The sequence below is a fragment of the Eschscholzia californica genome, unplaced genomic scaffold (genome assembly GCF_041429995.1).
Source record: "Eschscholzia californica isolate CP2 unplaced genomic scaffold, dmEscCali1.0.p SCAF_6, whole genome shotgun sequence".
NCBI classification, from domain to species: domain Eukaryota; kingdom Viridiplantae; phylum Streptophyta; class Magnoliopsida; order Ranunculales; family Papaveraceae; genus Eschscholzia; species Eschscholzia californica.
The window spans coordinates 10,367,905-10,392,961 of NW_028238483.1; the positions used below are offsets into that span (position 1 = coordinate 10,367,905).

General features: G+C 38.8%; 1 protein-coding gene and 1 long non-coding RNA gene across 3 annotated transcripts; one reads left to right on the plus strand and one right to left on the minus strand.

Moving 5' to 3' along the window:
* Positions 1-5,876: 5,876 nt before the first annotated feature.
* On the plus strand, positions 5,877-12,804 carry LOC147531665 (mitotic checkpoint protein PRCC-carboxy-term protein). 2 transcript variants are annotated; one of them, XM_086647435.1, is made up of 3 exons: positions 5,877-6,957; positions 7,208-7,277; positions 12,469-12,804. In XM_086647435.1, the coding sequence occupies exons 1-2, from the start codon at positions 6,004-6,006 to the stop codon at positions 7,226-7,228; spliced, it is 975 nt and encodes a 324-aa protein (XP_086503561.1). In that variant the 5' UTR covers positions 5,877-6,003; the 3' UTR covers positions 7,229-7,277; positions 12,469-12,804. The 2 variants fall into 2 exon arrangements, with proteins under 2 accessions (XP_086503561.1, XP_086503560.1); XM_086647434.1 differs by lacking the exon at positions 7,208-7,277 and having other exon boundaries at positions 5,888-6,957.
* Positions 5,944-12,804, minus strand: LOC147531666 (uncharacterized). Its single transcript, XR_015227537.1, has 3 exons — positions 10,635-12,804; positions 9,942-10,558; positions 5,944-7,728 (listed from the first exon to the last, which is right to left on the minus strand). It is a non-coding gene; the product is annotated as an uncharacterized LOC147531666 (long non-coding RNA).
* Positions 12,805-25,057: the final 12,253 nt, after the last annotated feature.

A 25,057-nucleotide genomic window follows, 5' to 3' on the forward strand; every position in this document is an offset into this window, starting at 1 on the left:
TAAGTTTTGATTTTTGGCCACTTTGACTTGCTTCTCTATTTTTGGTGTTTAGGGCATTAAGGAGCGAAAGAGAAGGCACAAACAAGGAGGAGGAGTCGAAAAGAAGAAATTTACAGTTTTATTTTTTTTTTATTTTATTTGTGGTGAGAGAGAGACTTTAGACTTTCTAGTTTTTATTTTTGGATTAAAGTTTTGACCCTAAATTAGAGGGCTTTTAAATTGTAATCGAAAAATCAAACGAAGCCTCGGGTTCGGACACTTAAGGGAAGAGTGGCCCGGGTCGTCCTCAAAGGTCATCGCCCGTCTTGAACGGGAGGTAATTTCTTGATCACCCACGAATCTCCTGTAAGTGGGTACTTTTATGCTTGTTTTCCTATATGATCTTCGTAGTGATTCCTTGGTTTTGAAAAAAATAAAATAAAATAAAGAAATAAAATAAATAACAAAAATTAGGAAAAAGAAAAAATGGTTCCCTTGTTACCAAAAACTCTAGCAGTTGACTAGTTAGAAGCATTGTTGGCCCATTTTAGCTTAGATTTTGACGAGGAGAGCAGTATCAATGAGGTGAATGCTTTATTGGATTCAACCCCATTTCTGGATACTGCAAATTGGGAAGCTAAAACGAAACTCCTCAGAATATCAGAGCCAATTATACTGTCACCTTTAGAGGCGCCTCAACCATCATCAGAAGAGGATTCCAGTTAGTCTAACCTAGAGTCATCTCCATTTATGGGGGAACCAATAGGGTGGTCTATGACAGACCAAAAGAGTATAAGTTCATCTGACCCTGAGAGTCCTCTAGATGTTAATGCATATGGTCCCTCGAGAATAAGTCTAGACGTTTTTGCAGTTCCTCACCCACTTTTTCATTTATACATAGACCCTTTTGACCAGGTCTATACTATTTCGGGTGTAGTACCAAACTTAACGACCTTAATGTCGTCTAAGTTTGGGGATTGCCTTTCTTATCTGATAGTCTCACATACACTATCACCAATTCACAAAAATGTGAGACTATCGTTCACTGAAAACTTTGTGTTTTGGGTGGACCCACAAATGTATCGAATATTGGTTTACAGTTAGTTACACTTCTGTAATCCAGTAGGTATAATTTTTTTCCCATTTTTCGAATCATCTGTTTCGTCTGGCTGAAGAAGTTAAACTAAGCGCTTTCTGGGAGGCAACCCATGCATAGGACTTCCGAATCAGGTAATATCTTTCCCTTCACCTAGTTATTTTTTTTGCATAGTCTTCAGAACATTGAGGACACTGTTCGGTTTAAGTTTGGGGATAGGGGATTGAAATTTTTAGCTAAGTCCTTATTTCAAAAATTCAAAAGGGTTCAAAATTTTTCAAAATTTTAAAATTTTTGGATTGAAAATGTGAGTCTAGTTGTTTTTGCTTGTTAATAGTTATAGAGTCTAGTTTGTCAGACTATCCGTTTGCTAAAGGTTTTTCCACGAATTTCGAGTCTTGAAGTTGTTGTGCACTAGCCATGTGAGTGTTAGATAGGTGAAGAGTTGACTTTTCTGAGAGAACTTAATCGATCATTAGTGGAGACTTAACCTATGTGAGATTCTGAGCCTTTCTTTTTGTTTTGAGTGATCTCTTCTGTGATAACTCCGAGTAGAATGAAGAGCTACTCAACCTCGCAATATTCATTAGAGCTCAGTTGATCTCTTGAGTTCAAATTTTACAACCACTAGGGATGTCATCAGGAAGTAAACCCTTCTTTTGTAGTCTGAGAAACTTGAAAGCAATGTCAACTAGAGGAAAATAGATCTCATCCATCATTTAGAACCCTGAGAATAAGACATGAAGCAAAGTGGAGAAAATTATACCCAAGGAAATTGTTGAGAAAGTAAGTTGTGTATTTTGAGTTGCATTACCAGAAGTGAAAAAAAAAGAGAAAAGAAAAGAAAAGAAAATAGAAATAGAAAAAGAAAGAAAAAATGTTTGGCTATTGTTTATCTTTTCTTTTGAAACAAGATATTTTCTGGAGAGATGAAGAAGGTAAGAGGACTATAGAAATTCGGCTGGAACATTTAGAGAGAGAGAACCGAGAGAGAGATTAGAGAGAGACCGAGAGAGAGCTGTTATAAAAAGAAACCGTGTGTGACTGAAGAAATAAATGGATTCTCAGGAATTCTAAAGAGATGAAATCAGTAGAGGGAGATATGGTTCGGTTGAGATAGAGGGAGAGAAATCAGAGATGAGTTTTTAGAAGGATTTGACAGAGTGAGCTGTTGAAGATATTTTTAGAGAGAGAAAGAACCGTTGCTGATTTCTTCTTCTTTTCTATATATAACAGAACAGGGGCATTAGAAGATCATCTCGGATTGGAGGGGGATCATACCATCTATCATCTTCTTCTTCCTCTGTATTGTCTTTTCTTTTTGTGAGAAAGAGAGAGAAAAAAAAGAGTGAGTGAAATGGAGATGAAAACAGAGAGTGAATTGTAGAGAGAGAGAAAGAGAGAATCATCTTGTAAATCTTTATCTAATAAAAATCTTCTTCTTGTTATTTGATGGTGTTAATGGTTTTGATTGAAATAAAAGTGAGAGGGAAACAGTAAAGAAAGAGAAGTATTGGTGAAGGAGAAGACCCTGTTTGGCTTTCCAACATTACTGGAAAATAATTTTCCGAGAAGACGAGAAAATTATTTTCCTTAGGGGTGCGTTTGGCTGCAACAGAGAAAATCAACAAGAAAAGTTAAATTCTTTTCTCTTAATTCTTCATATTTATTGGTTTAATTTCATGAATAGCTAACTCTCTCCATCTAGGGTTTTAGGATGAAACTCATACTTGAACCTTTAGAGACATATTTTTATTTTGTTAATTCTCTTGATTGTGATTCAAAGTTGAAATTGTTTTAATTTGTAGAATTGATTTTCTTTTCATTGTTTATACTTTTAAATTTGATATATCATGCTTAGATTAGATTCTTTGATGATATATGCTTATTGATTGATAAACAATAGTTTAGAGATTTGTTTTTCGAAATAAACAATTACATTGTTATAGATTATTGGGTTTAAACGAAAACATCTTCAGGAATTAAGATAGTTCATTATCTGAATTTCCGAATTATAAAAAAGGGAGAATTGACTAGTTAACTATTTGTTCTAAAGATGATTTTATGTGGTAGATTCTGAAACCCCTAGACTTCTGCCCCAATTTGGGTTCATCTTTTTATTTGTTTTAATATTTTATATATTTTATTTTAAAACCAAAACCAAAATCAAAACATTTGAAAAATCTTATTACTTCCTAGTTTTAGAATAAGCTTAACTAGTCTCTGAGGAACGAACCGGTCTTACCGGAATTTATTACAACTTGACACCCGTGCACTTGCGGGTGTAGACCTATTTAGGAAACTTTCTAGGCCCATCAAAGACCCTAGAGGAAAGCAAACACAATTAGTCTGACTCCACCAAGCAACCTAAAAAAAACTCATACACGTGTTTCCCACATACACAAATTTTAAGCCTAAATCCTGTTGGGTCGGAATTTATTTTTGAGGCCGAGCGGAGGCATTTAATTTTGGGTTGAACAACTGCTTTTTTAGGCCCAAGTCCGAGTTGGGTTGGAGTTGTTGTAAACCCCTATTGGGTTGTAGTGGTTCTTACCCTTGTTCCAAATTTGTGGTTCTTGCCAAATTTGTGGTTCTTACAAGGGTTGGAGTTGTTTTTTTTTTTGGAATCTGATAACTTCATTGATTAGGCAAAGCCAAATGGATTACAATAAGAAGTTAAAAGAAAGAACAAAGCACAAAGAAAATAATCCTATGCCTACTACATATGAAGAAGACAACTGTTTCTGTGTGTCTTTAGTGGTTCCCCCACTTTCATGAGTACATGACCCATTCCACCACTTCCTCTATTGGTTCATGTAGTTGAGTAACTAACTTTGAGTGGGTCAAAGCTTGTAACCGTTTTCCCACCACAAACTTGATTGATCGGAGAACCTCCATTGGCCGCCGGTCGAGATCTGACTCCCATTGTCAAGTCAGCATCTTCCTCCATGCAACCCGAAGCTTGAGTCTCATCCCGATCTTAATTTCTGTTTTCCACAACTGCAATACTTTGATCTCCAAGAGATCCCACATAAGAAGCAAAATCTCCCTACCTTCTCAAACCTAAGTTTAACATGATGAGTTTGAATTTGAGTAAGTCCACATCTCCTGAGATTTCTCTTTAAATGAAGAGAGAAGTGAGTTGTTGAAGAAGCACCAATGAATTGTCCATTGTCAAACACTTGAACCGGAAGAAATTCAAAAACAACAAAAAAGATCCTATAGATCAACTAAACAGGCCCTAAAAGACCAACAAAACAAATAACAATTTATTATAAACAAAAAGTAAAGGGATCCGGTCGCCGGAGAAGCAACGACGATCAAGGAGTTTTACAGGTTATGGGGAGTTAGAAAGAGTAGGGCTGGGAAAACGGTCCGGGACGCCGGGGTCCGGCCCGTTAGAGACCGCTGACCGCTTACTCCCCGAGCCGGGCTAACCCGGCCCGATGGCTCGGGCTTATAAGGCCGGGACTCGGACAGGGACTCAAATCCGAGTCCCGGCCCGATAAACCCGCCCGATGCCCGAGCTCGCGACCGCCCGCTACCCGAGCCCGCGTGGAATATTATAGATCCAATGGCTGAGGTAGGGTGTCTCTTCAAAATAGACCTCAGCCGTTGGATCTAATTGACTGCCCCTTGGTCTCCTATAAAAACCCTTCAAACAGAAACCCTAACTTTAACCCAAACCTAAAAACTTTTTCCCTCTCCGCCTCCCCTCTCTCTCTCCGCCTCCTCTCTCTAGTCTCTCTCCCTTCTCATCAAAGATGAAACAAAGAATACCACCTCCATTAAACCTTAGAAGGATAAAATCATTACACCTTCTCACCTATTCAACTTATAGAAACTAAAGTTCGAAGCATCTCCGGTCTCTCTCACCTTATTGTTCTCTGAAAATGGTTATATCGAAACCCTTGTTTCGATCAAAAGTGTAATGTTTTGTTGGTTGTACGCTGATGATCTACGGATCAGAGGAAGCGGTTAAAGCCTTCGAACATCTACTTCGTTATTATTTATCTTGTGTTCTGTTTTTTTTAAATAGTACAAAGTTGTTAAATATTAGTCATCAAGGTTTTACTATAATGTTGTAATTTTCTTTATGTGTTCTTGTTTGATAAACCAAACATTTGAGATGTGTATGTTTATTATTTTGTTGTAATTTTGTTTAGTATGTTTAGTTTAGTTGTTCTTGTTTAGTAATGTTTATTATTTTTGTTGTAATTTTGTTTAGTATGTTAAGTTTAGTTGTTCTTGTTTTTTTGGGTTTGGTGAAGGAAGAAGGGGATTTTTACACATGGGCCCAGAAATGAAACTCTTTTTAGATATATATGTTGGGAATTCTAAGTTTATTACATGCATAAGTTTCATTTTTTTCTGTCGAAAAACATGGATACGTTTCATGTTCATGTTATATAAACTTTTTTTTCTCTTGAAAGATGTTATATAAACTACTTAGAAGGCAACACTTTATATAACGAGGAGATAGTGGCTAAAAAACGATTTAAAAAACTATAAATGAAATGGTTAATTATAAATTAGTAAATTTTTTCTCAAAATTACCCGAGCCCGTCCGACCCGAGTCCGGTGGAACCCGCTCGGGCAGTCGGGCTCGGACGGGCTACGGGCTCTGATATTTGGAATTCTGTCCGGCCCGATCCGCCTGACTCCCTATCGCGGGCTCGGCTTATCCGAGCCCGATCTGCATCCGAACCCGATCCGCCCGAGTCCGGCTCATAGTTGCCCGACGCCGTCCGAACCCGTCCGATTCCCACCCCGTGAAAGAGAGAGAGTTTTTTCCATGGAATAAGTTATTTTGGGTTGGAGTTGTTGTAATCCCCTTTTATAAGCTACCTCAACATTGTTCGCAACGCTAGCTTGACCAAGGAGGTTGACTTCATCTCTCTCTCTCTCTCTCTCCCTTCTATTTGTCAATGGATTCTCTGTTAGCAAGCTATGCTTCTTCATCAGACGATGAAGAAGAACAGCCACAAAAATCTCCAAGTTCTTCCACCAATCACACCTCCCATAAATCTAGCCAACCTTCATCTGATTACTTTAATACCGAAAACCCTAAATCTTCATCACTTATTTTCAATCTTCCAAAACCGAAATCCTCTTCTGTTTTCTCTTCTCTCCCCCCTCCTACCTCTAAAAACCCTAAAGAAGCCCCAACAAAACTCTCATCTTCAATTCCCAAACCCAAAAAAGTAATTCAATTTACACCTCCTATCAATCCATATTTGCTGAAAACCCTAGATGATGACGACGAAGAGGAAGAAAGAGAAAAAGCTGAGAGACGAAAAAAAGAATCTATTTCTTTAACTGAAACTTCTTCTGTGAAATCATTTTTTTCTAATCTTCCTGCTCCCAAAAACTCCCTAGGGTTAGGTTCGTCTTTCGGTGCCACCGGTAGGAGATCGATTGTTGATACAAATGTAGTCGAATCATCAAATTCTAATGAAATTGAGATAGAGAAGAGTGAAATCACCACAACTGAGCAAACAAATTTCCAGGAAAGTGTGGGACATTCGTTTGGTGGACCATCTTCCGAGAATTCGGAAAACCTAAATAGTTTTATTGATTCTTCAAATTGGTACCAGAACAGCGGAAACCATGAAAACTATCCAAATTATGTAAATTACGAGAACTATGATTGTAGTTATCAAAATCATGAATATGATAGATCAGCAACAGTGGTGGCGCCTATGACGACAGGGCCAGAGATTCCAGACGTTATGGAAAATGTAGCTAGATTGCAGGGGAAGAGAAGTAGGAAGGAAATACCTACAGAATTTGTTGAAGTGAAAATGGACGATTTAATGAAGAATAGACCAAGGGAAGATCAAGCTAGGGCAAACGGAATAGCTTTTGGCCCATCTTATCAGGTATATAACACTTAACCTCTCTTCGTTAATATCGGTAAAGAAAAATTAGCATTTGAAACTTATTTGTTTGTTCATTGACTGAATCGATTTTTCATGCTTAGCTTATATATATGATTCTTTATTTGGTTGTTTAGAATGTATAGCAGTGTGAAACTTTGAATTGCGTTAGGCATAACGTGATCAATCTAATAAGCTCAAATTATGACATTGCTTATAGCTAAACTGCCAAACTTATATCAATTGTTGGTAGGTTGATCGCCCTGTTACGTGATACGGGTACCAATACGACGATACGCTATACACTACCTTGTGAGAATCGGGTATGCTAGGGGTATACTTCTTAAGTACTTTTTGGACTATTTTCCCGAATGAACTTTTTATGATGCATATATAATAGAGACACCTATACTCAAATATTTATCTCCATAAAACCTAAAATCTTAACTAGTTGAAAAAAAGAGCTTGTACCAAGTGGAGCTTATAGGTTTTTAGAAAAAAATTTGGGTTAATTAAGACTGAAGAATCCAGTAGGCCAATTTAGGGCACTCGATCGCGAATCCAACCAACAAGAATACGGGGAATCAGGTACGCGGTACACAAGGGGGGTTAGAATATTTGGGATGTTGTTTGCTAGTGGGATTTGTATTCCTGGATGGTGGAGGTACAACGTTGCGAGAAACTATACCCTTCTTCTGTGTCACTATCTGGACAACTGGATCCCGAAACCGTTTTACGATTCACTACCCTAAATTTGGTGTTCTAGAAGTGGAACTATTAGCTTTTTTTTTGAAAACTTAGATTGAATATATTAAAGAATAAAACTATTTACAAAGTGGAAAGGGGCTGTGTAAGTGATGTTTCAAGACATCCAAGCCTCCCAATTGACTACTACTTCTAAGTAGGATACATTTTTGAATTTGTCAATTCTCCTAATCCAAGAGTAGATTACACCCTTAATATCCTCAATATCCACATCCGAATTTAGATTCTTGTCCTTGAAGATTTTGTTATTCCTATCATACCATAAGCTCCATATAATCGCGGCCGGGACTAGTTTCCAAACCTCCCTTCTATGTTTCCTCTTTAACAGGCCATCCCATTGAGTGATCATGCTGCTGATGGAGTCAGGGGGGCACCATTGTATTCCCAGACCCTTGACAAAATAACTCCAAATACTAGCTGCCACTCTGCAGTGGAGGAATAGGTGATCAGCCGATTCCTCCTCTTCCTTACATAAGATGCACCTATTTGGGATTTGGAATCCCCTTCTTTTAAGTGCATCCACTGTGGGGATTTTTCGGACTAGAATAGCCCACACAAAGAAGCCTACCCTCGGGGGCAAGGTCTTAATCCAAGCTGATTTGGATATACAAGGATCGAGGAGGAGATCATCTTTGTCCAACCTTTTATAGCAGTTTGCGACAGATAAGGGTTCATTCTCCGCATCTGACCAAACCCGAGTATCCGGATCATCCGAAGGCTTCACTTCTTGAAGGATTTGCATCAACTGGAAGTATTGCTGCATCTCCCAGTCATTAAGGTTTCTCCTGATTACTATATCCCAAGTATTACTGGCTATGTCAAACATCTCTGCCACAGTAGCTCTTGGTCTTATAGCCAACCTGAAAATGTCCGGGAAGCTATCTTTTAGGCTGCTCGAACCAATCCAACTATCCGTCCAAAACTTTATTTTGATGCCATCTCCTAGGACCCATTTAGTAATGATGTGATAGTCTTTCAAATTGGCTATGATTCCTTTCCAAACTCCACAACCGAAAGTTGTTTGCTTGCATTTTTTAACCCAAAGGTTGCTGCTATTTCCATACTTGCTAGAAATAACCTTCTGCCACAGTTGATCCCTCTCCTGGTCCATCCTCCATAGCCACTTAGTGAGAAGGGCTTGATTCATGTACTCCAGGTTCTTCACCCCCATACCTCCCTTCCTTTTACTCGTTCTAACCTGATTCCAATTCATCCAATGCAAGCTTTTGCCATCCAAAGTTGTGTTCCATAAGATAGAGCACATTTTCCTATCAACGACCTTCAAAACACCTTTGGGTATAGAGAAAAGGGACAGGTAATAGGTTGGTAGGGCCTGGAGAACTGACTTTAGCAAAGTGATTTTACCCCCTTTTGATAGCAGGTGCCCCTGCCAGGCCGCAAGCCTCTTGTTGACCCTTTCCAAGACAGGGTCCCATAGTTTCTTAGACTTGTACCTCTCACCCAAAGGTAAGCCTAGGCAAGTGGTTGGAAGAGAGCCCACTTGGCATCCAAACTGCTTAATCATTTCCTGATGCATATTATCTTCTCCTACCTTAGTGGCACTATAGATAAAAGACTTCTGCATATTTACCTTGAGCCCCGATGCTAATTCATACCAAATGAGTATGTCCCTCAATGTCCTCAATTGGTTTGCATCTTCCTCAATGAAAAATAGGGTATCATCTGCAAACTGGAGGTGATTGATCATATCACCACCAGCAGCTGCACGAAATCCTTTAATCCATCCCCTCCTCCCAGCCTCTTGTAGACACTGACTTAGCACTTCTGCTACAAGTAGGAATAGCAAGGGGGAAAGAGGATCCCCTTGCCTAATGCCTTTGGAGCTTTGAAACACCTCAGAGGGTCTCCCATTGATTAGAACTGAGAAAGTGGCCGTGGAGATGCATGAGTATATCCAGCTACGCCATTTATATCCAAACCCCATTCGTTCCATAACCTGATACAGGAAGTCCCAGCTAATTCTATCATAGGCCTTCTCTAAGTCCGCTTTAACAACTAGACCCTTTGTCTTCTCTTTCCTTCTTGAGTCTATGAGTTCATTGGCTATAAGGACTCCATCCAAGATCTGCCTTCCACTCACAAAAGCTCCCTGGAAGGGGGAAATTAAGCTTCCCATAACTCCTGCCAATCTCATAGCCAGTACTTTTGCCACTATCTTGTAAGCTCCCCCTATTAGGCTGATTGGTCTGTACTCCTGGAACTATTAGCTTTAACTTCCCTATTTTATGTAGTAAAACTCTATGAGTTAGTTAAGTTGCTAACAACAAGATAACATTTTAGTTAACTACCTAAAATGTCTGGATTTGTATTTTTTATGGATATCGAATTGACAGAATGTAGGTTTAACTAGTTAAAATGTTTAGATTAACATAAAAAACAAAACTCAAACTATACTTTTCACACATAATCATTTAGAATATCAGTAATACATGATTTAAAAGCCTGTTACAATCCTTTACGTCACTTAACAATAATTACTAGTCTAGGGATCAATACTAATTCTAAGGGATGAGTAAAGAGTCGTCTAGGATGGTTAGGTTTCAAATAGAGGTCAAGAACAAGTTTAATTCAGCAACTATATTTAGTGAAATTAAGTGAACATAGATACATACCTAGAATTCATGGAAAAGAAAAGGAAAATCTTGCATAATTAATGGATAACAGGAAGAAAAAGGTATGCAATTGACAGCAGCAATCATCTTCATTAATTATAACTCTGCATCAAAATACATAATATCACACATGGCTTCACACTGAAAACAGTTTCCTGGAATCACTCCAATTGGCTACATAGCGAATTTTAGGAATCACTCCAAAACTATCAAATTACAACACTTAAAAAACTGTTTTCTCCTCTGTTTTTTTCCTGCAGATTACCATCCTTATTTATAAACTAAACATAATCTTTGACGACTACCCTTACTTTACACATGCCACTCATAGACAACCACAACCACCTATAACTACTCAAAGCTTACACATGATAAAGCAAATAGCTCCCTGAATTCGAAAGCAAATAGCTCCCTAAATTCGAAAGCAAATAGCTGCTTACATTTGAAAACAGATAAACTACCTAATAAACAAAAAAAATAGGAAATAATCTTCTTACTTAAGTCGAATCAGCAACTAGACCAAAAGTTGTCTACACACACACCAGACACACATATAAATAAGAGATAACTACCTAATATATAAAACATAATAGACAATAATCTTTTTACTTTTAAGTCGAATCATCAGCTAGACCAAAAGTTGTCTAAATTAGGCGCACACACACACACACACACATATAGTACACGAAAAGAGTTAAAGAATGTTCTGGCCCCAAAAGAGCATGCTTCAGAGATATACCTCGAGCTTATGCTGTGATGGATTGGTAGCTTATGGTGTAGTAGTATGTGTACGGTGTTTTAGAGAGATTGCTTTACATGTACAATGTAGAGGAAGACTTATCCAAGGTATAGTTAAGCATGTACTTTTATGTGGTTTTTCTTCGGTTCCATTGTCATCACGACCTTAAATAAATAGATTTTGTCTGAATAAGGTTGGATAGTTTGAAGAGAACTTTTCGTTAGGCCATCCACCATAGGAATTAGATGGGCAAAGAAAAGATTAAAGAAGATGGTTTGAAAATAGTGAGAGTTGTACCGAGTTTAAGAAGAATGTGTTGGAAAACTGAAGTCAAGGATATCCTGTATATTATGCATCTGGGAAAAAGGAATGTACTTCATCTCTACAAAAGATTGAGGTCATAAACAAATTGATTAATACTATCTGATTGATCTTATGATACTTGGGAAGAAAAGGAAGCAACGAAATTAGTATATTTTCCGTAACTCCATGATATAAGATATAACCATGGAGAGATTGTTTTGAAGATATTATGGATCTTCCTTTATCCATTCTTTCAACTGGAATAGATACCTCCCCCCACGTCCCATAGGCGCTCTTAGGATGTAAAGAGGTTTAGAGTGCACATAGCTGATGCCACATTGCCACCAAACTTGGTCTGTTCTTTTCTGGTATTGTTTTTTTGATCTTGCCATTAGGTTTTTTAATCCGTCAAAATTAGACTTTGGATATGTAATGCACCTACACGGTTAGGCTCTTTGCTGTTACAACTTAGACTGTAGAACCATATTTTTTTAGGAGAAAAAATAAGTATTAACTTCTTTGCACTAAAACATACATCCTCCAATTAAATGCTTCACATAGGATTCCATCGTAGTTTCTATGCTCAGAGTAGATGGGTCATGGGTCTAATAATCTTATGCCCTGCCCTCTATGAGTAGCAGGCCAGGTGATTCAGTTTTATTGATTAAACCACAGACACCAATCAGAGACCTATAAAACAACTAATAGACATTAAGCAGTATAAAACTATAAACTATATTTGTTTTTTTTTTCTAGCGTTATAACTAATATCTTGGCTTTATAAGATTACGTTTGTGAGAATGTATATATTTCTATTCAATCTCATATATGGGGAAGGCACTAAGGGCGGAGTCTGACTTAAATGGTTGGACTCTTTTCCATCAAGCCTTTCAGTCTGGAGCAGGAAGTATTGCTAACAACCTGGAAGGCAAACCCGCCAAAACTTTATAACAAGTTTTATTACCTTTTTCTTCTTATTGATAGGCAAGAGAAAAGTCAAGATATAATACACCATGAGGTTGTTTTTACGTTGAATTCATAATTAACTTGTTACTAAACTTTTAAGTTTTACAGCCTGTGTCAAATGCTGCGAAGCCTTCAAAGCTACACAAGAGGAAGCATCAGATTAGTACTTTGTACCATGATATGAAGCAGAAAGCTATGGAACTATCTGAACGACGAGCTAAAGGCTTCCTTACTAAAGCAGAAACACAAGCCAAGTATGGTTGGTGAGGTAAGATGGTATAATGCAATCTAGATTACTAGGAGATGAAAGTTGGACATTCTGTGTGATCTTTACTTATTATCTTACATAATCATGTGTTTAGTTTCTTAATCAATGGAATTTTCTCACACATTTGTTGTAAGAATTTCTCCAGTTATAATGTTACAATAGAAATATTTGCTCAACGAATGGTTTCGGAAAATTCTACCCCCTTCCTGTGTTCTATATCTTGTTTATATTTAGTTTCTAGGTATGCGAGGACTTTCAGAAATCTTTAGAATAATTTTTTCAAATTCTTTTAGAAAGTCATGCCTGCTCGCCCCATTGTTCTTTAGGGATTGCATTCAATAGGGATTCATAAGTTTCTTACGGCCTGATTGCTTTATAGTACTGATATAGCTCCAACTTGAGTATCAATTTTAATACTACAACTTGTAGCTTGCCTAGAGAGGATCTTTAAATGGGATGCACAAACCCTCTATTCCAAAAAGCTTCAAGTGATGCAGGATATCCTGGATAGTCTTTAAGTATTTCTTCTATAATTTTGCACGTGGAATCATAGTTGGCGGATTCTAATTTCTTCTTCATAAACAAAACAAGGTTTGAGCACTTCAAAGCTATAGAGCTGAAATTGATGAGGTCGGCGATCTTTACTTGAAATAGAAAGAGTTACCCGTTTTTTATACGATAATTCTTCCCTACTACCTCCAAAAAATAATTCTTTTTTTGTGAAAGAAATGGTGCATGCAGATCCTATCCTGTTCTGTTAGGAACCTAAACCCTTTTCTCGCCTCTCAACAAAAAAACCCTTTTCTCGCCATGGTCTGTCAAAATTCAAAAATGCAGTTACCTTGAGTATCAATTTTAATACTACAACTTGTAGCTTGCCTAGAGCGGATCTTTAAATGGGATGCACAAACCCTCTATTCCAAAAAGCTTCGAGTGATGCAGGATATCTGGATAGTCTTTAAGCATTTCTTCTATAATTTTGCACGTGGATATCATAGTTGACAAATTCTAATTTCTTCTTCATAAACAAAACTAGGTTTGAGCACTTCAAAGCTATTTGGTTGAAATTGGTGAGTTCGGCGATCTTTACTTGAAGTAGAAAGAGTTACCCGTTTTTTATACGATAATTCTTCCCTACTACCTCCGAAAAATAATTCTTTTTTTGTGAAAGAAATGGTGCTTGCAGATCCTATCTTCTTCTGTTAGGAACCTAAACCCTTTTCTTGCCTCTCAACAAAAAAAAACCCTTTTCTCGTCATGGTCTGCCAAAATTAAAAAATGCAGTGACCTTGAGTATCAATTTTAATACTACAACTTGTAGCTTGCCTAGAGGGGATCTTGAAATGGGATGCACAAACCCTCTATTCCAAAAAGCTTCAAGTGATGCAGGATATCCTGGATAGTCTTTAAGCATTTCTTCTATAATTTTGCACGTGGATATCATAGTTGACAATTTCTAATTTCTTCTTCATAAACAAAACTAGGTTTAAGCACTTCAAAGCTATTTGGTTGATATTGGTGAGGTCGGCGATCTTTACTTGAAATAGAAAGAGTTACCCGTTTTTTATACGATAATTCTTCCCTACTAACTTCAAAAAATAATTCTTTTTTTGTGAAAGAAATGGTGCTTGCAGATCCTATCTTGTTCTGTTAGGAACCTAAACCCTTTTCTCGCCTCTAAAAAAAAAAACCCTTTTCTCGTCATGGTCTGCCAAAATTCAAAAATGCAGTCACCTTGAGTATCAATTTTAATACTACAACTTGTAGCTTGCCTAGATGGGATTTTTAAATGGGATGCACAAACCCTCTATTCCAAAAAGCTTCAAGTGATGCAGGATATCCTGGATAGTCTTTAAGCATTTCTTCTATAATTTTTTTTGCATTGATAAGCTGGGTAGGGCCCAGAACCAAGAAAAAGAAGCCTACAAAAGCCTCAAAGCAAAAGCAAACAGCAAAAATACAAAGGCACTAAGGCCAACATATTCTCAATCTAATTCTACCATTCTTATCATCTTTAAGGATCTGGCCGAGCCTATCAAGAAGACTATCAATATCATACTCAACAACATCAACAAGCCTAAGCTTAGCAAGGAGGTCAGCAGCCTGGTTAAGCTCCTTCACAACATGATGAATACTGCATTCTTGAAAACAGTCCCAAAGCTGCCTAACTTGCACCCAAAGAGGCCAAGTAGCCAAAGGAGGGAGCTGCTTCTTATCAGCCAGCACAGAAGCCACCATCTTTGAGTCAGTTGCAATAATAACTCTAGAACATTGGTACTTGAGGGCCAAAGTTAACCCCAGATGCACACCTTGAAGCTCATGATAGAAAATGGACACCAAGGAGGAAGACCCTGCACCAACAACAATAGGATTCCCAACTGAATCCCTAATAAGAGCTCCAAACCCAGCTAAAATAGTGTCCATGGAGCCATCTGAACTGATGAGGAAGCAACCAGGAGAAGGAGGGCTCCATCTATAGCCCTTAACAGCAGGTCTAGTTAACTGAATACTCAGGTTCCATCTCTCAGCAAACTCCATATTCTGAATGGACCCCTCAATTCTACACTTCCAAGAGGCAACCTTGATCTTAACCTCAGCCACAATCAAATTGGTAGGCCCTGAGACAATATTAGCCTTGTGCTGAAAGACCCTAGCATTTCTCTCAAGCCATATATGATAAACAAAGGCATTAAAAGTGAGGCAGCCAACTCTGGCCAGCACAGAGGAGCCACTGAAATGTTTGCAACACCATCTAACCTCCTCCTCAATAGAGGGGAGACAATGCCTGAAGAAACCCAAAAGCTGAAGCAACCTGCACCAAATTTCCTGAGAGAAGCTGCAACCAAAGAGTAGATGCAGAGGGTTTTCAATATCAATGGAGCAAATACCACATTCAGGGGGAACATGAAGACCCCAAAGACTGAGTTTATCCCTGGTTTTCAACCCATTATGCAGAACCAACCAAGAGATAAAGCTGTGTTTTGGAATGCAGTTGGGGAACCAAACCAAATTCTTCCAAAAGACAGTCTGACCTCTAGGCCTAACAGCATCATAAGTGTCTTTAAGCATGTAGCCACCTTTAGAACTAGCCTTCCAAACCAGCCTATCAACTTCCCACAGCAATATGCACAGAGCTCAATGAGTCAAAGACAGTAGGGAGCTCAGTCCTCAAGTGAGCAGGGACAAACCAAGAACCCTCCCTAATGAAGTTGGCAACTTTTACCTCAAGATACAAATCAGAACTGTATCTGTAGGAATCTAAAAACAAATGATGGAGAACACCCATAGGATGCTAAGGATCAATCCAAAACAAAGTATCAACACCATTACCAATGAGATGGAGCAGGATACCTTTAGCAGCCTCCCTACAGCCTAAGATCTTCCTCCAGCACCAGGAACAATCCTGAGGAGCTTTCTTGAGCCAGAACTGCTGATTCCTTATCAAGTTCAGCCTAACCCATCTAACCCATAAGGTATTCTTATTAGAGACCACCTCCCAAATATGTCTGAGGTTGAAAGCTAAATTCAAAGCTTCAATGTTTCTAATTCCAAGGCCACCCTCACTCTTGGGAAGACAGACACCATCCCATCTAACAGTAGCTTTGTTAGGACCAAGATCCACACCTGTCCAGAGAAACCTATTGAAGATGGTATTGATCTCTTTATAGATCCTTTTGGGGAGGACAAAGGCTGACATCCAGTAAATAAGCATGCTATTCAGGACCACATTGACCATAAGCAACCTTCCAGCAAAGGACAGGGCCCTAGCCTTCAAAAAATGCACTATACTCTGCACTCTTTGAATAAGAGGGATGCAGTCAGTATAGGATAATCTAGTGGCTAGGAGGGAGACACCAAGATATCTCATAGGCAAGCTCCCTTCAATAAAACCAAGAATGCTCATATCATTCTTCTCAATCACATCCATACCAGCACAAAAAATGGAGCTCTTATAATTATTGGCAACCAACCCAATGCAACAAGCAATGGGCCTGAAATCACCCATGGTATTAACATTAGGAACCTTGGGAATCAGAGTTAGCAAAGTGGCATTTACCTCCCCTAGTAACTTCTCTGATTTGAAGAAACTAAGCACAGCTCTGGTAAAATCACCCCCCACCATTCTCCAGCATCTTTTGAAGAAAAAAGAGAAAAATCCATCTGGGCCAGGAGCTTTGTCTGAACCAATAGTAGAGAGAGCAAAGACCACTTCCTTCCTGGTCACGGGGCCAACAACACCTGCAAGTCATCACTAGAAAGAGCATTAGAAAATTCAAAATAACTTAAAATAACATCTTCTCCCTCAGCCTCCTCCTCCTCAAGGCCAAAAAAGGCAGAATAGTGGTTAACACACTCATTAACAACATCTTGCTGGTCCTCAAGCACTAAACCAACACTATTAGTAAGCTTGTGAATACTATTCCTAGCCATCCTCTCTTTAATGGTATTATGAAAGAATTTAGTGTTCCATCCATTTCAGTAAGCCATTGAACTCTGGCCTTCTGCCTGAGCATAGACACCTCTATCTCAGCCATGTGGGAATAATTGCTCAAGGCCTGCTTCTCAAGTCTTCTCAAGGCCACATCATAAGGCTCATTATGAAGGGCAGCCTGAACTTCCTCCAAATCCTTCTTAGAATCACTAACCTGCTGAGAGAAGTTGGAAAAGTCGGCAGCCTTCCATTGGTTAAGTCTAGCCTTCACCTTTTTCAGTTTAGTGACTAACTGAAACATGGGGAACCTAACACATCACAATTCCACTCTTCCTCAATCAAGTCCATAAATCCTGGTTCATCACACCAGCAATTGAAAAATTTGAAAGGTTTTCTCCCAATGCTATGGAGCTCAAAGAGAGAGAAGATAGCAGGGGAGTGGTCCACCTGACCAGGGAGCAGAAAGTTGGCCTTAGAGTCAGGAAATAAGTGCAACCAGTCCACATTGATGAGGACCCTATCAAGCTTGGAGAACACACTAGAAGACCCCTCTTGTCTATTATTCCAAGTGAAAAAACAACCACTATAAGGGCAGTCAAGTAGAGCAGAATCAAGAACACATTCAGAAAAATCCTTATAGTGAGAAGGCCTGACTATATCACCACCTTGTTTTTCATCAGGGTTGAGGATGGAGTTGAAATCCCCCAAGAAGGCCCAAGGACCCTCAAATCTGCTAACAAGGGACCTGATATCCTTTCACAAATCTTTCCTAAGCTCCCCATTATTATGCCATAAACCATGGCAAGCTTGAAGCATCTGTCATCAATAAGGGTGATATGAACAACAATCAACTGATCAGATGTGAGTAAGTGACTAACTGTCAATTGACTGGAATCCCAGCCCAACCAAACTCTACCACCATTACTAGCAGCATAATTATCAAGGAACTGCCAGTAGGGGTTAAGAGATCTCTGCACCAACTCTTTATTCATAGAAGAGACCGTAGTCTCAACAGGGCCACACAAACTCAATTTGTTAATTCTCATGAGGTCCTTTACCTCTCTTATTCTTGTAGGGCTGTTCAAGCCTCTAACATTCCAGCAACCCAAACTAACCATTAGATGATTGAGAGGGTTTCCTAACTTGCATACCCAACTTGGGACCAGCAGCACCAGAGGCCAAAGCTCTTTCCTTAGTAGCAAACAGAGCAACAACCTTAGCTACACTATCACTTGTTGAGGGAGCACCACATAAGGGACCAGAACTCTCAATGCCCTCCATAAGGTGACTCTCCAAACCATCTTTCTGTCCCTCATCAGAGAGACAAACTCTCTTAGGTGCCTGGTTGTTGTGATCCTCAGGGACAATAGCTGACTTAATTCCAACAAAAGCCTGGTTGCTCTTCCTTTTGACCACAGGAGTCCATTCCTCCTCAACCAAAGAAGAAGAAGAACTTCACATATGAACAATTGGGTTGCTGTTAGATGCTCTCATAACAGCAGCTTCCCTAAGCTCTTTCTCAAAGGCACCATCATTTAAGACAGTAAATCTAGAGCCCTGAGAAAGCAACCCATGATTAACAACCATACCCACAGGAGCTATCTTAACAGACTCCTCTCTATTACCACAAATGGGTTTGGGGGTGGAGGAAACATTGGGGGCACCACTTCCTTTGGCAGCAGGTCGAATAGGTGGGACACCACCCTTACTTGGATGCTGATAATGCTTCCTAGGGGGAGGCTGAGGGTTCTCCTTACTAGGAATAGAAGGGCAACGACCAGAGAAGTGGCCAAATTCACTACACACAGTACATATAGCAGGCTTCTATGAATAATCAACTCGAACAGTATTGAGCTTAACCTCATCAGTAACCAACCTCAAAGTAGCTGGGAATTTACACTGCCTATTAACTTCAACACATACCCTAGCAAAAGACATACGAGATCTAGTCTCTGTAAGGCTATCCAACATGATTGGCTTACCAATCAAACTAGCAATACGAGCAATTCCTTTTGGATTCCAAAAAAGAGTAGGAACATCCCACAAATTAACCCAAACAGGAACAGACTCAAGCTTTTGCAATTCCTCCTCAATAATAGGAGACCAAGGTCTAATAACAAACAAATGATTTAAGATGAACAAAGGTTCATGTTCTAACACAGCCTGCCTATCCTCCTTAAGAGCAAATTTGATAATATAAGCAGAGGGGCCATGGAGAGTAAGAGAAATCTCACCTTGAGGCTTCCAAGACTTCTTTGAAGGGATTTAAACCCTTATACTAGTGTTTATAGCGGATAACGACATCTAATGTCTAACACTAGTATCCCCTAGATCATCATGCAAAACTAGTAATTAAACTAATGGAGATAGTAGATTACCTTAATCGCTTTTCCCTCGAACTAGTTGAATTGATTAAAGAAGACCAAGAGCTTCAAACGTAGCTCCTCTACTTGGGACACCGAATAGTGTATTTAATCTTCCTCCTTGAAAGCTCGCTAGCACTCCAATGGTGGTTTGATAATAAAAAGACCTTCTTCTTGCCTGACTAGAAGATAGCTTGGGAATTAGCTCACTTTCTCCTCTCTACTTGATGTGGTAGAGTAAGAAAGCTTAGAGAGAAATTCCACACCTTATTCTCTACCCTAAGAGTGTTTATATAGAACCCTAATAAGAATCCACCTCCTTTTAGGTTTCCTAAAACACCCTTTAGAATAAGATTTAGGGAAATAGTCGAAAATAGCAACTAGTTGATATTTTCTCAATTCCCTAAGGAGATGACGTCCAAACTCAGCCAAAATTGGAATATTTAATGTTCATAACATAAGGAAACGTCCCTCCAAAAATCAGCCCAATCCGAGCCCTAAAAGAGCCCGAATCGGCCTAGGCCCAAAACCCTTATTTCGGGCCTTTTTGCTATCTTTTGCCCAAATTCTATTTAGGCCTGTGAGATATGTTTATGGGACATTCCCAATGTTATATCACACTCCCACTAGTCATATCCTCCGATTAAATACCCATTCTTATGTGTAACCCGATGTAGGATCCGATCGAAGTTAGCCGCGAATTACTTCGTAATTCGACGATCGTAGTTGGTTTCTAGCTAAACGCTACGACCCCTAAATCAATCGGACTTGATGATCTTCTTCATCAATTGTCCTAGCCGACATATTGCTCGCATTGTCATCTTGGTCGAAGGACATCTCCTTCAACTCCTTCAGACTCCCACTTGGACTTAGAACAAGTGCAATGCCTCGATTCCCGTGTCAATTTAGTATCCCATCTGATACGTCACATCATTCAGACTTTCTTGATATCCGAGTACAACTGTAAAATACAAACGATTAACTCCTAATCCGTTTGAGCGTGGCCACGCATTTTCAGTTGCTACTCATCAAGTGGCCTTGAGACACTTTGTACCTAATGTGATTAGGTTGACACATTCCATTCTTGCGCTCCCACTTAACTTCATGTCTATCCTGTCCTTCCCAGTATCCGTCTTTATAACCTCCTTTTACGGCGCGACGTTTGACGGAACCAAAGTCGGACATTCCTTTCATAAGATGAGTGGAGCACTCATGTTTTGAGGAATCTCTCCAATTGTCTTTATGAGAAGTATTGACGTTCATCACGAGTGATGTACTTCTCATTTGAGGGTTATCCAGTGTATAAACCTTTTACACACCCACGTAGTCGAATAGAATATACTATTCCGATAGCCCATGAAACTGCGCTATCCCATCGACTCCCGTGCTAGTCTTCGTGAGTCATTGTTGTCCATGCAATGACCTGGACCAGGGATTTGATAATAAATATTCCAAGTTCACTTAATAGGGTTTCATTCATCAGATCACGTATCTGACAAACCTATTCGGAATGTTTTATCATCAATGGACTGTCGTTTAAACACTAAACCAAATTTAGACGACTGGTGAAATAATTCTATTATTTCTGATAACGAGAGTTGTAAATCTGAGCCTCTTCCGTAAAACTCTTTTTACCCACTCAGTTTTACTTGCCGAGGTTTAAAATTATACCTCATGCCTTAGACTCGTGTATGACTCTCATACTTTGTCTTAGGTGACAGTTTAGTTTGACTACGGATGTAATCCGTTTAAACTTTGCTAATTATCAATTAATTTGAAGACCGTTATCTTCAACCTTGATAATTTCTAGTAACTTTTACTAGAGTTAAGGCTTTTAATTCTTTATGTAGTATTTGCAATAGTTCCCGGCTTAAAACACTTTTAGCCTACTTTCCTTCCATGTCTGGAAGTTTGCTACGATGACATGTTCAACTTTTGTACTACTTCATCCTTTAGCCTTCTAGGATGTTTCTAAGTAGTGTTTCGGTTTTCAAATCCGAATTTGGATATTCAAATGCTAATCAAATCCAATATGATTGACTTTATGTATTCGAACATAAATCTCCCTCTCATGCTTGTTTGCTACATCGGTGTCTTTTCAAACTCCGATCTAGCAACGCTCTTAGTCATGAGTTTTGGGTCGAAATTCTTTTAGACTTTCCGAGTCTTAGATTTTCTGTTTCGGATCTCAAGCATCTCAGCGTACTGAGTCTCTCTAATCCTATCATCCTTTTGATCTATGCTTATAGATCTTCAGATGCCCAAAATGGCATTTCATCCTTGTGTGTGGTCCTTTTATTGAGTCAGTGTGTTCATTGTTACACAACATCTTATGTCGTACTCAATCTTTTGTATGTACTCAGCATACGGACCCGGAAGGCTTGTTTCTCTCACTTACCTTCTTGAAACTCGTGATTCAAGATTTTCTTCATTCCTCAGGAATCAAACTTCTTTGGTTGCCTTTTTTAATCGAAGATTCTAACTCTTGCGTGCTTTTAATCAGTCGATAGATTTCTGAAGCATGCCTATGGACATAACTTGATTGGAAGAATCTTATTCTTCTTGTCTAGTTTCGGGAAACATGAATGTTTCCATCCTTCTCAGTTTTCTATTTTGGAAAACCAATTTAGGTCTTCTGTTGACTTAAATTATCAAGCTTCATGTCTTGACGAGATATGGATTCCACGATGATTTTGGCTAGACTTCTAGCCAAAATCTAGAGTCAGTTTCCGTTTCTGCGCAGGTCTTTTATCTCTTCAGAAATAACCTTTATTTTCTGAGTCTTCAAGATTTTATTTTGACCTTTCAGGGCTTTTGAACAACAATTTGGAATTTTCTCAACTACTTTAAGATATTCCTTTAGAGACACTTTCACTCGCTTTGAGAGTTCTCATGCGAATGACATTCGCTTTTGTGCGGTGGGTTTACAAGATCATATCTTTAACCTTTCCTTTTCCGAGGAGCCGCAGTTTGTTGCTCTTGGTCGAATTTAATCGTCTTGTACAAGTTTCATGATTGTTCTTCATGATCCTCCATGATTTTTCTCATGATCGAATTAAATCGACTTGTACTTTTCTCCCACTTATTCTTGTAATAATTAGTACTTTTCTCCCAGACTACTAGGTGTGCTAAATACTATAAGAATACTATCATGAGCAACAAACACTTTGTTCTCTTGATTGGTTGTGGAAGAAGCCCAAATTTCTTTCAAAATAAATTGCGTCAGATATTAGCTAGTTTTGTAACGTTTTTACAAGTTTTAGCTTTAGATGGAATAGGTTAAGTGTGAAAACAATCGTGTCTAGACTATATCCCAAAATATTCGGAAGACTGGCTTAAACCCATCTTTGATCGAATCATGCATAGCAATGTTCGATTCCTCCCACTGAATCCACCATCCCACAGATGTGTTCCATGGAGCGAGTTGGGAATCGGCTTCTCAACTCCTTTGATGGTTATTAAATGTTTGACTCAAGTTTTTACCACTCCAATCTAATCGGATGACTTAAACTCTCTTGTCAAAATGATTCTTTACTTCGGTTTGTACTTTGTTTAAACCTTTCAAACATTCTGACTTATACTTTATGATTTGTACGTTTCCATACTTCATGAAGTTATCAGCGTACATATTGGAGTAGCTCTCGTTAGCTTCTGCAAGTAAACTTATAGGTTTGCATAACACTGTATGAGTCCTAATAGATTACTAGTCTCTATGCCTTTTGAAAAGGGTGACTTTGTCAATTTAGTCCTTAAGACCTAATTGACAATGCTGAAGTTTAATGAGTTTGAATCTCTTGATTTTAGCCATTATCAATGTTAACCTTCAGTTAATTTTACCACTGGTTTAAAACATCAGACGTTTCTAGAAGAACAAAATAATCACTATTAAGTTGTAAGCTAGATCAGTGTCTAAAAGAAGACTTTGATCCCTTTCAGCATCCTTAGCATTACTGCATCTGCTCCCTCTTGGATCTTTACTTCTTTTAGTCAAGTATGTGATTTCCTTGAGCTTTACCGAGCCGTACATCCGGTATAAAATACCTGATGAAGAAATTTTACGATACTTGTTTTTAACTTTGTTAACAAGGATGTTGGAATCGGAATTCGTAATTCCATTCCTTATGTCCTCCAGGTGCTAAGGGTAGTTTCCTTTTGAATGGTCTAGCCATTGTTTGGAAACATTCACAGTAGTGAGAAATACTCTTGATCATGTACTCGGTAACTGTTTGCCTTTTCTTCGATCAAATGTTTGTCTCACTTGACTGACCCTTTGTCCTTTTGAATCTTAAGAGCTCTTTCTTAGATTTTTGTACCAAATCTCAAGAACCTTTCTTAGATTGGATATTCCCGTATGTTCTGCTCAGTTTGTTCGTAACAACCTGAGTGACTCATCTAAGGTTTTATCAATCTTTGTTCAATCGATATTGAATCGGGTGATAGATGTATTCTGTTGTCTTCCGTTAGGATGACTTTCAGATTGCCTTGGAGGTCTCGTACCTCTCCATTTATGACTTCTGTGGGAAATTCTTCCTCAGTTTGTCTTAATGGTTATGCTAGCATCCATTACTCTTCCAAAGAGAATGTTATAAGATTGCTTGCAAATGGCTTTTGACCTTCTTCGGTATGAGTCAACATTGGGATTGGGTATTCTAGTAAGCTTTCCTTTTGAATTTGAGAACTATTCTCGAATTCATTCTTCCATTCTAGGAAGTGGATCAACACCTCCCTTAGGTGTGATTTTAAAGTTGAACCGTTTTCATGTGTCATCTTAATTTTACATAAAGAAATGGCAAAGTTTTAAAACTCGTTATCGTTTTTGAAAAACTTAGTTTTCCCACATTATTCAATGAAAATCGTCCCCGATTGAATAAGTGATTCCAAGATCTCAGTTCTTCAGAGTAAAGCGGACGAAGGCCCTACCCTTTGACTCCGTCGTTCCGGGTGAGTGAACTACTTCACTGATCATACCTTATGACTCTTGGTTGATAGATTTCATTAATGAATGACTAATCTATCCTTTTGCCTCGAGTATCCAAGACTCTCTTGCTGATCTCGTTGAGTAGAACTATTTAGACGTGTAGGCCTCTTCTATAGACCTACCCGCATTGTCCCAAGGTAGAGGAGGTACTCTGCGAAGGCCGACCCACCTTCCTCGAACAAGGGCGCAACGAGTGTCTTAATCTGGATAGGCGATTACTCAAGATTACGTTTTGGGGACTTTTACGCTAGTCTGGCGGTTGTTATAGTGAACTATTTAGCCTAACTAACATCCACGACATAAAGCGTAAATAAGTATGTAAATGCGCGCGAGAAAGTAAATCAAGCAGACATGGATCCTAGTATGGCCCCTAACCTAGAAGATCTAATCTCCTTTGGTTTTCTTCTTGTTTCGCCTTTTGGTTCGTCTTAGATCGCCATCTTTGAACCTCCACTGATTTCTCCCACTCGCCTTTGGATTTCATCCTCGAGTTTCTTCAATGGACTCATAGACCCTAAACTCTAATTACAAGACACTAACGATTCGCAGATCGTATAAACTTGAAATTAAAATTAATTACAAAGCATGCACCCATCCGTGCTTAAAACAAGAATAAATAAATAAATCTATGGCCATACTAGTTTCCCGCATTCACA

What these genes read in the sequence shown, in the direction of transcription:
- LOC147531665 (XM_086647434.1), top strand. Translation starts at nt 6,004, where the DNA reads ATGGATTCTCTGTTAGCAAGCTATGCTTCTTCATCAGACGATGAAGAA. An exon ending in CTTTTGGCCCATCTTATCAG is followed by an intron (nt 6,958 to 12,468) that starts GTATATAACACT and finishes TAAGTTTTACAG; the next exon opens with CCTGTGTCAAATGCTGCGAA.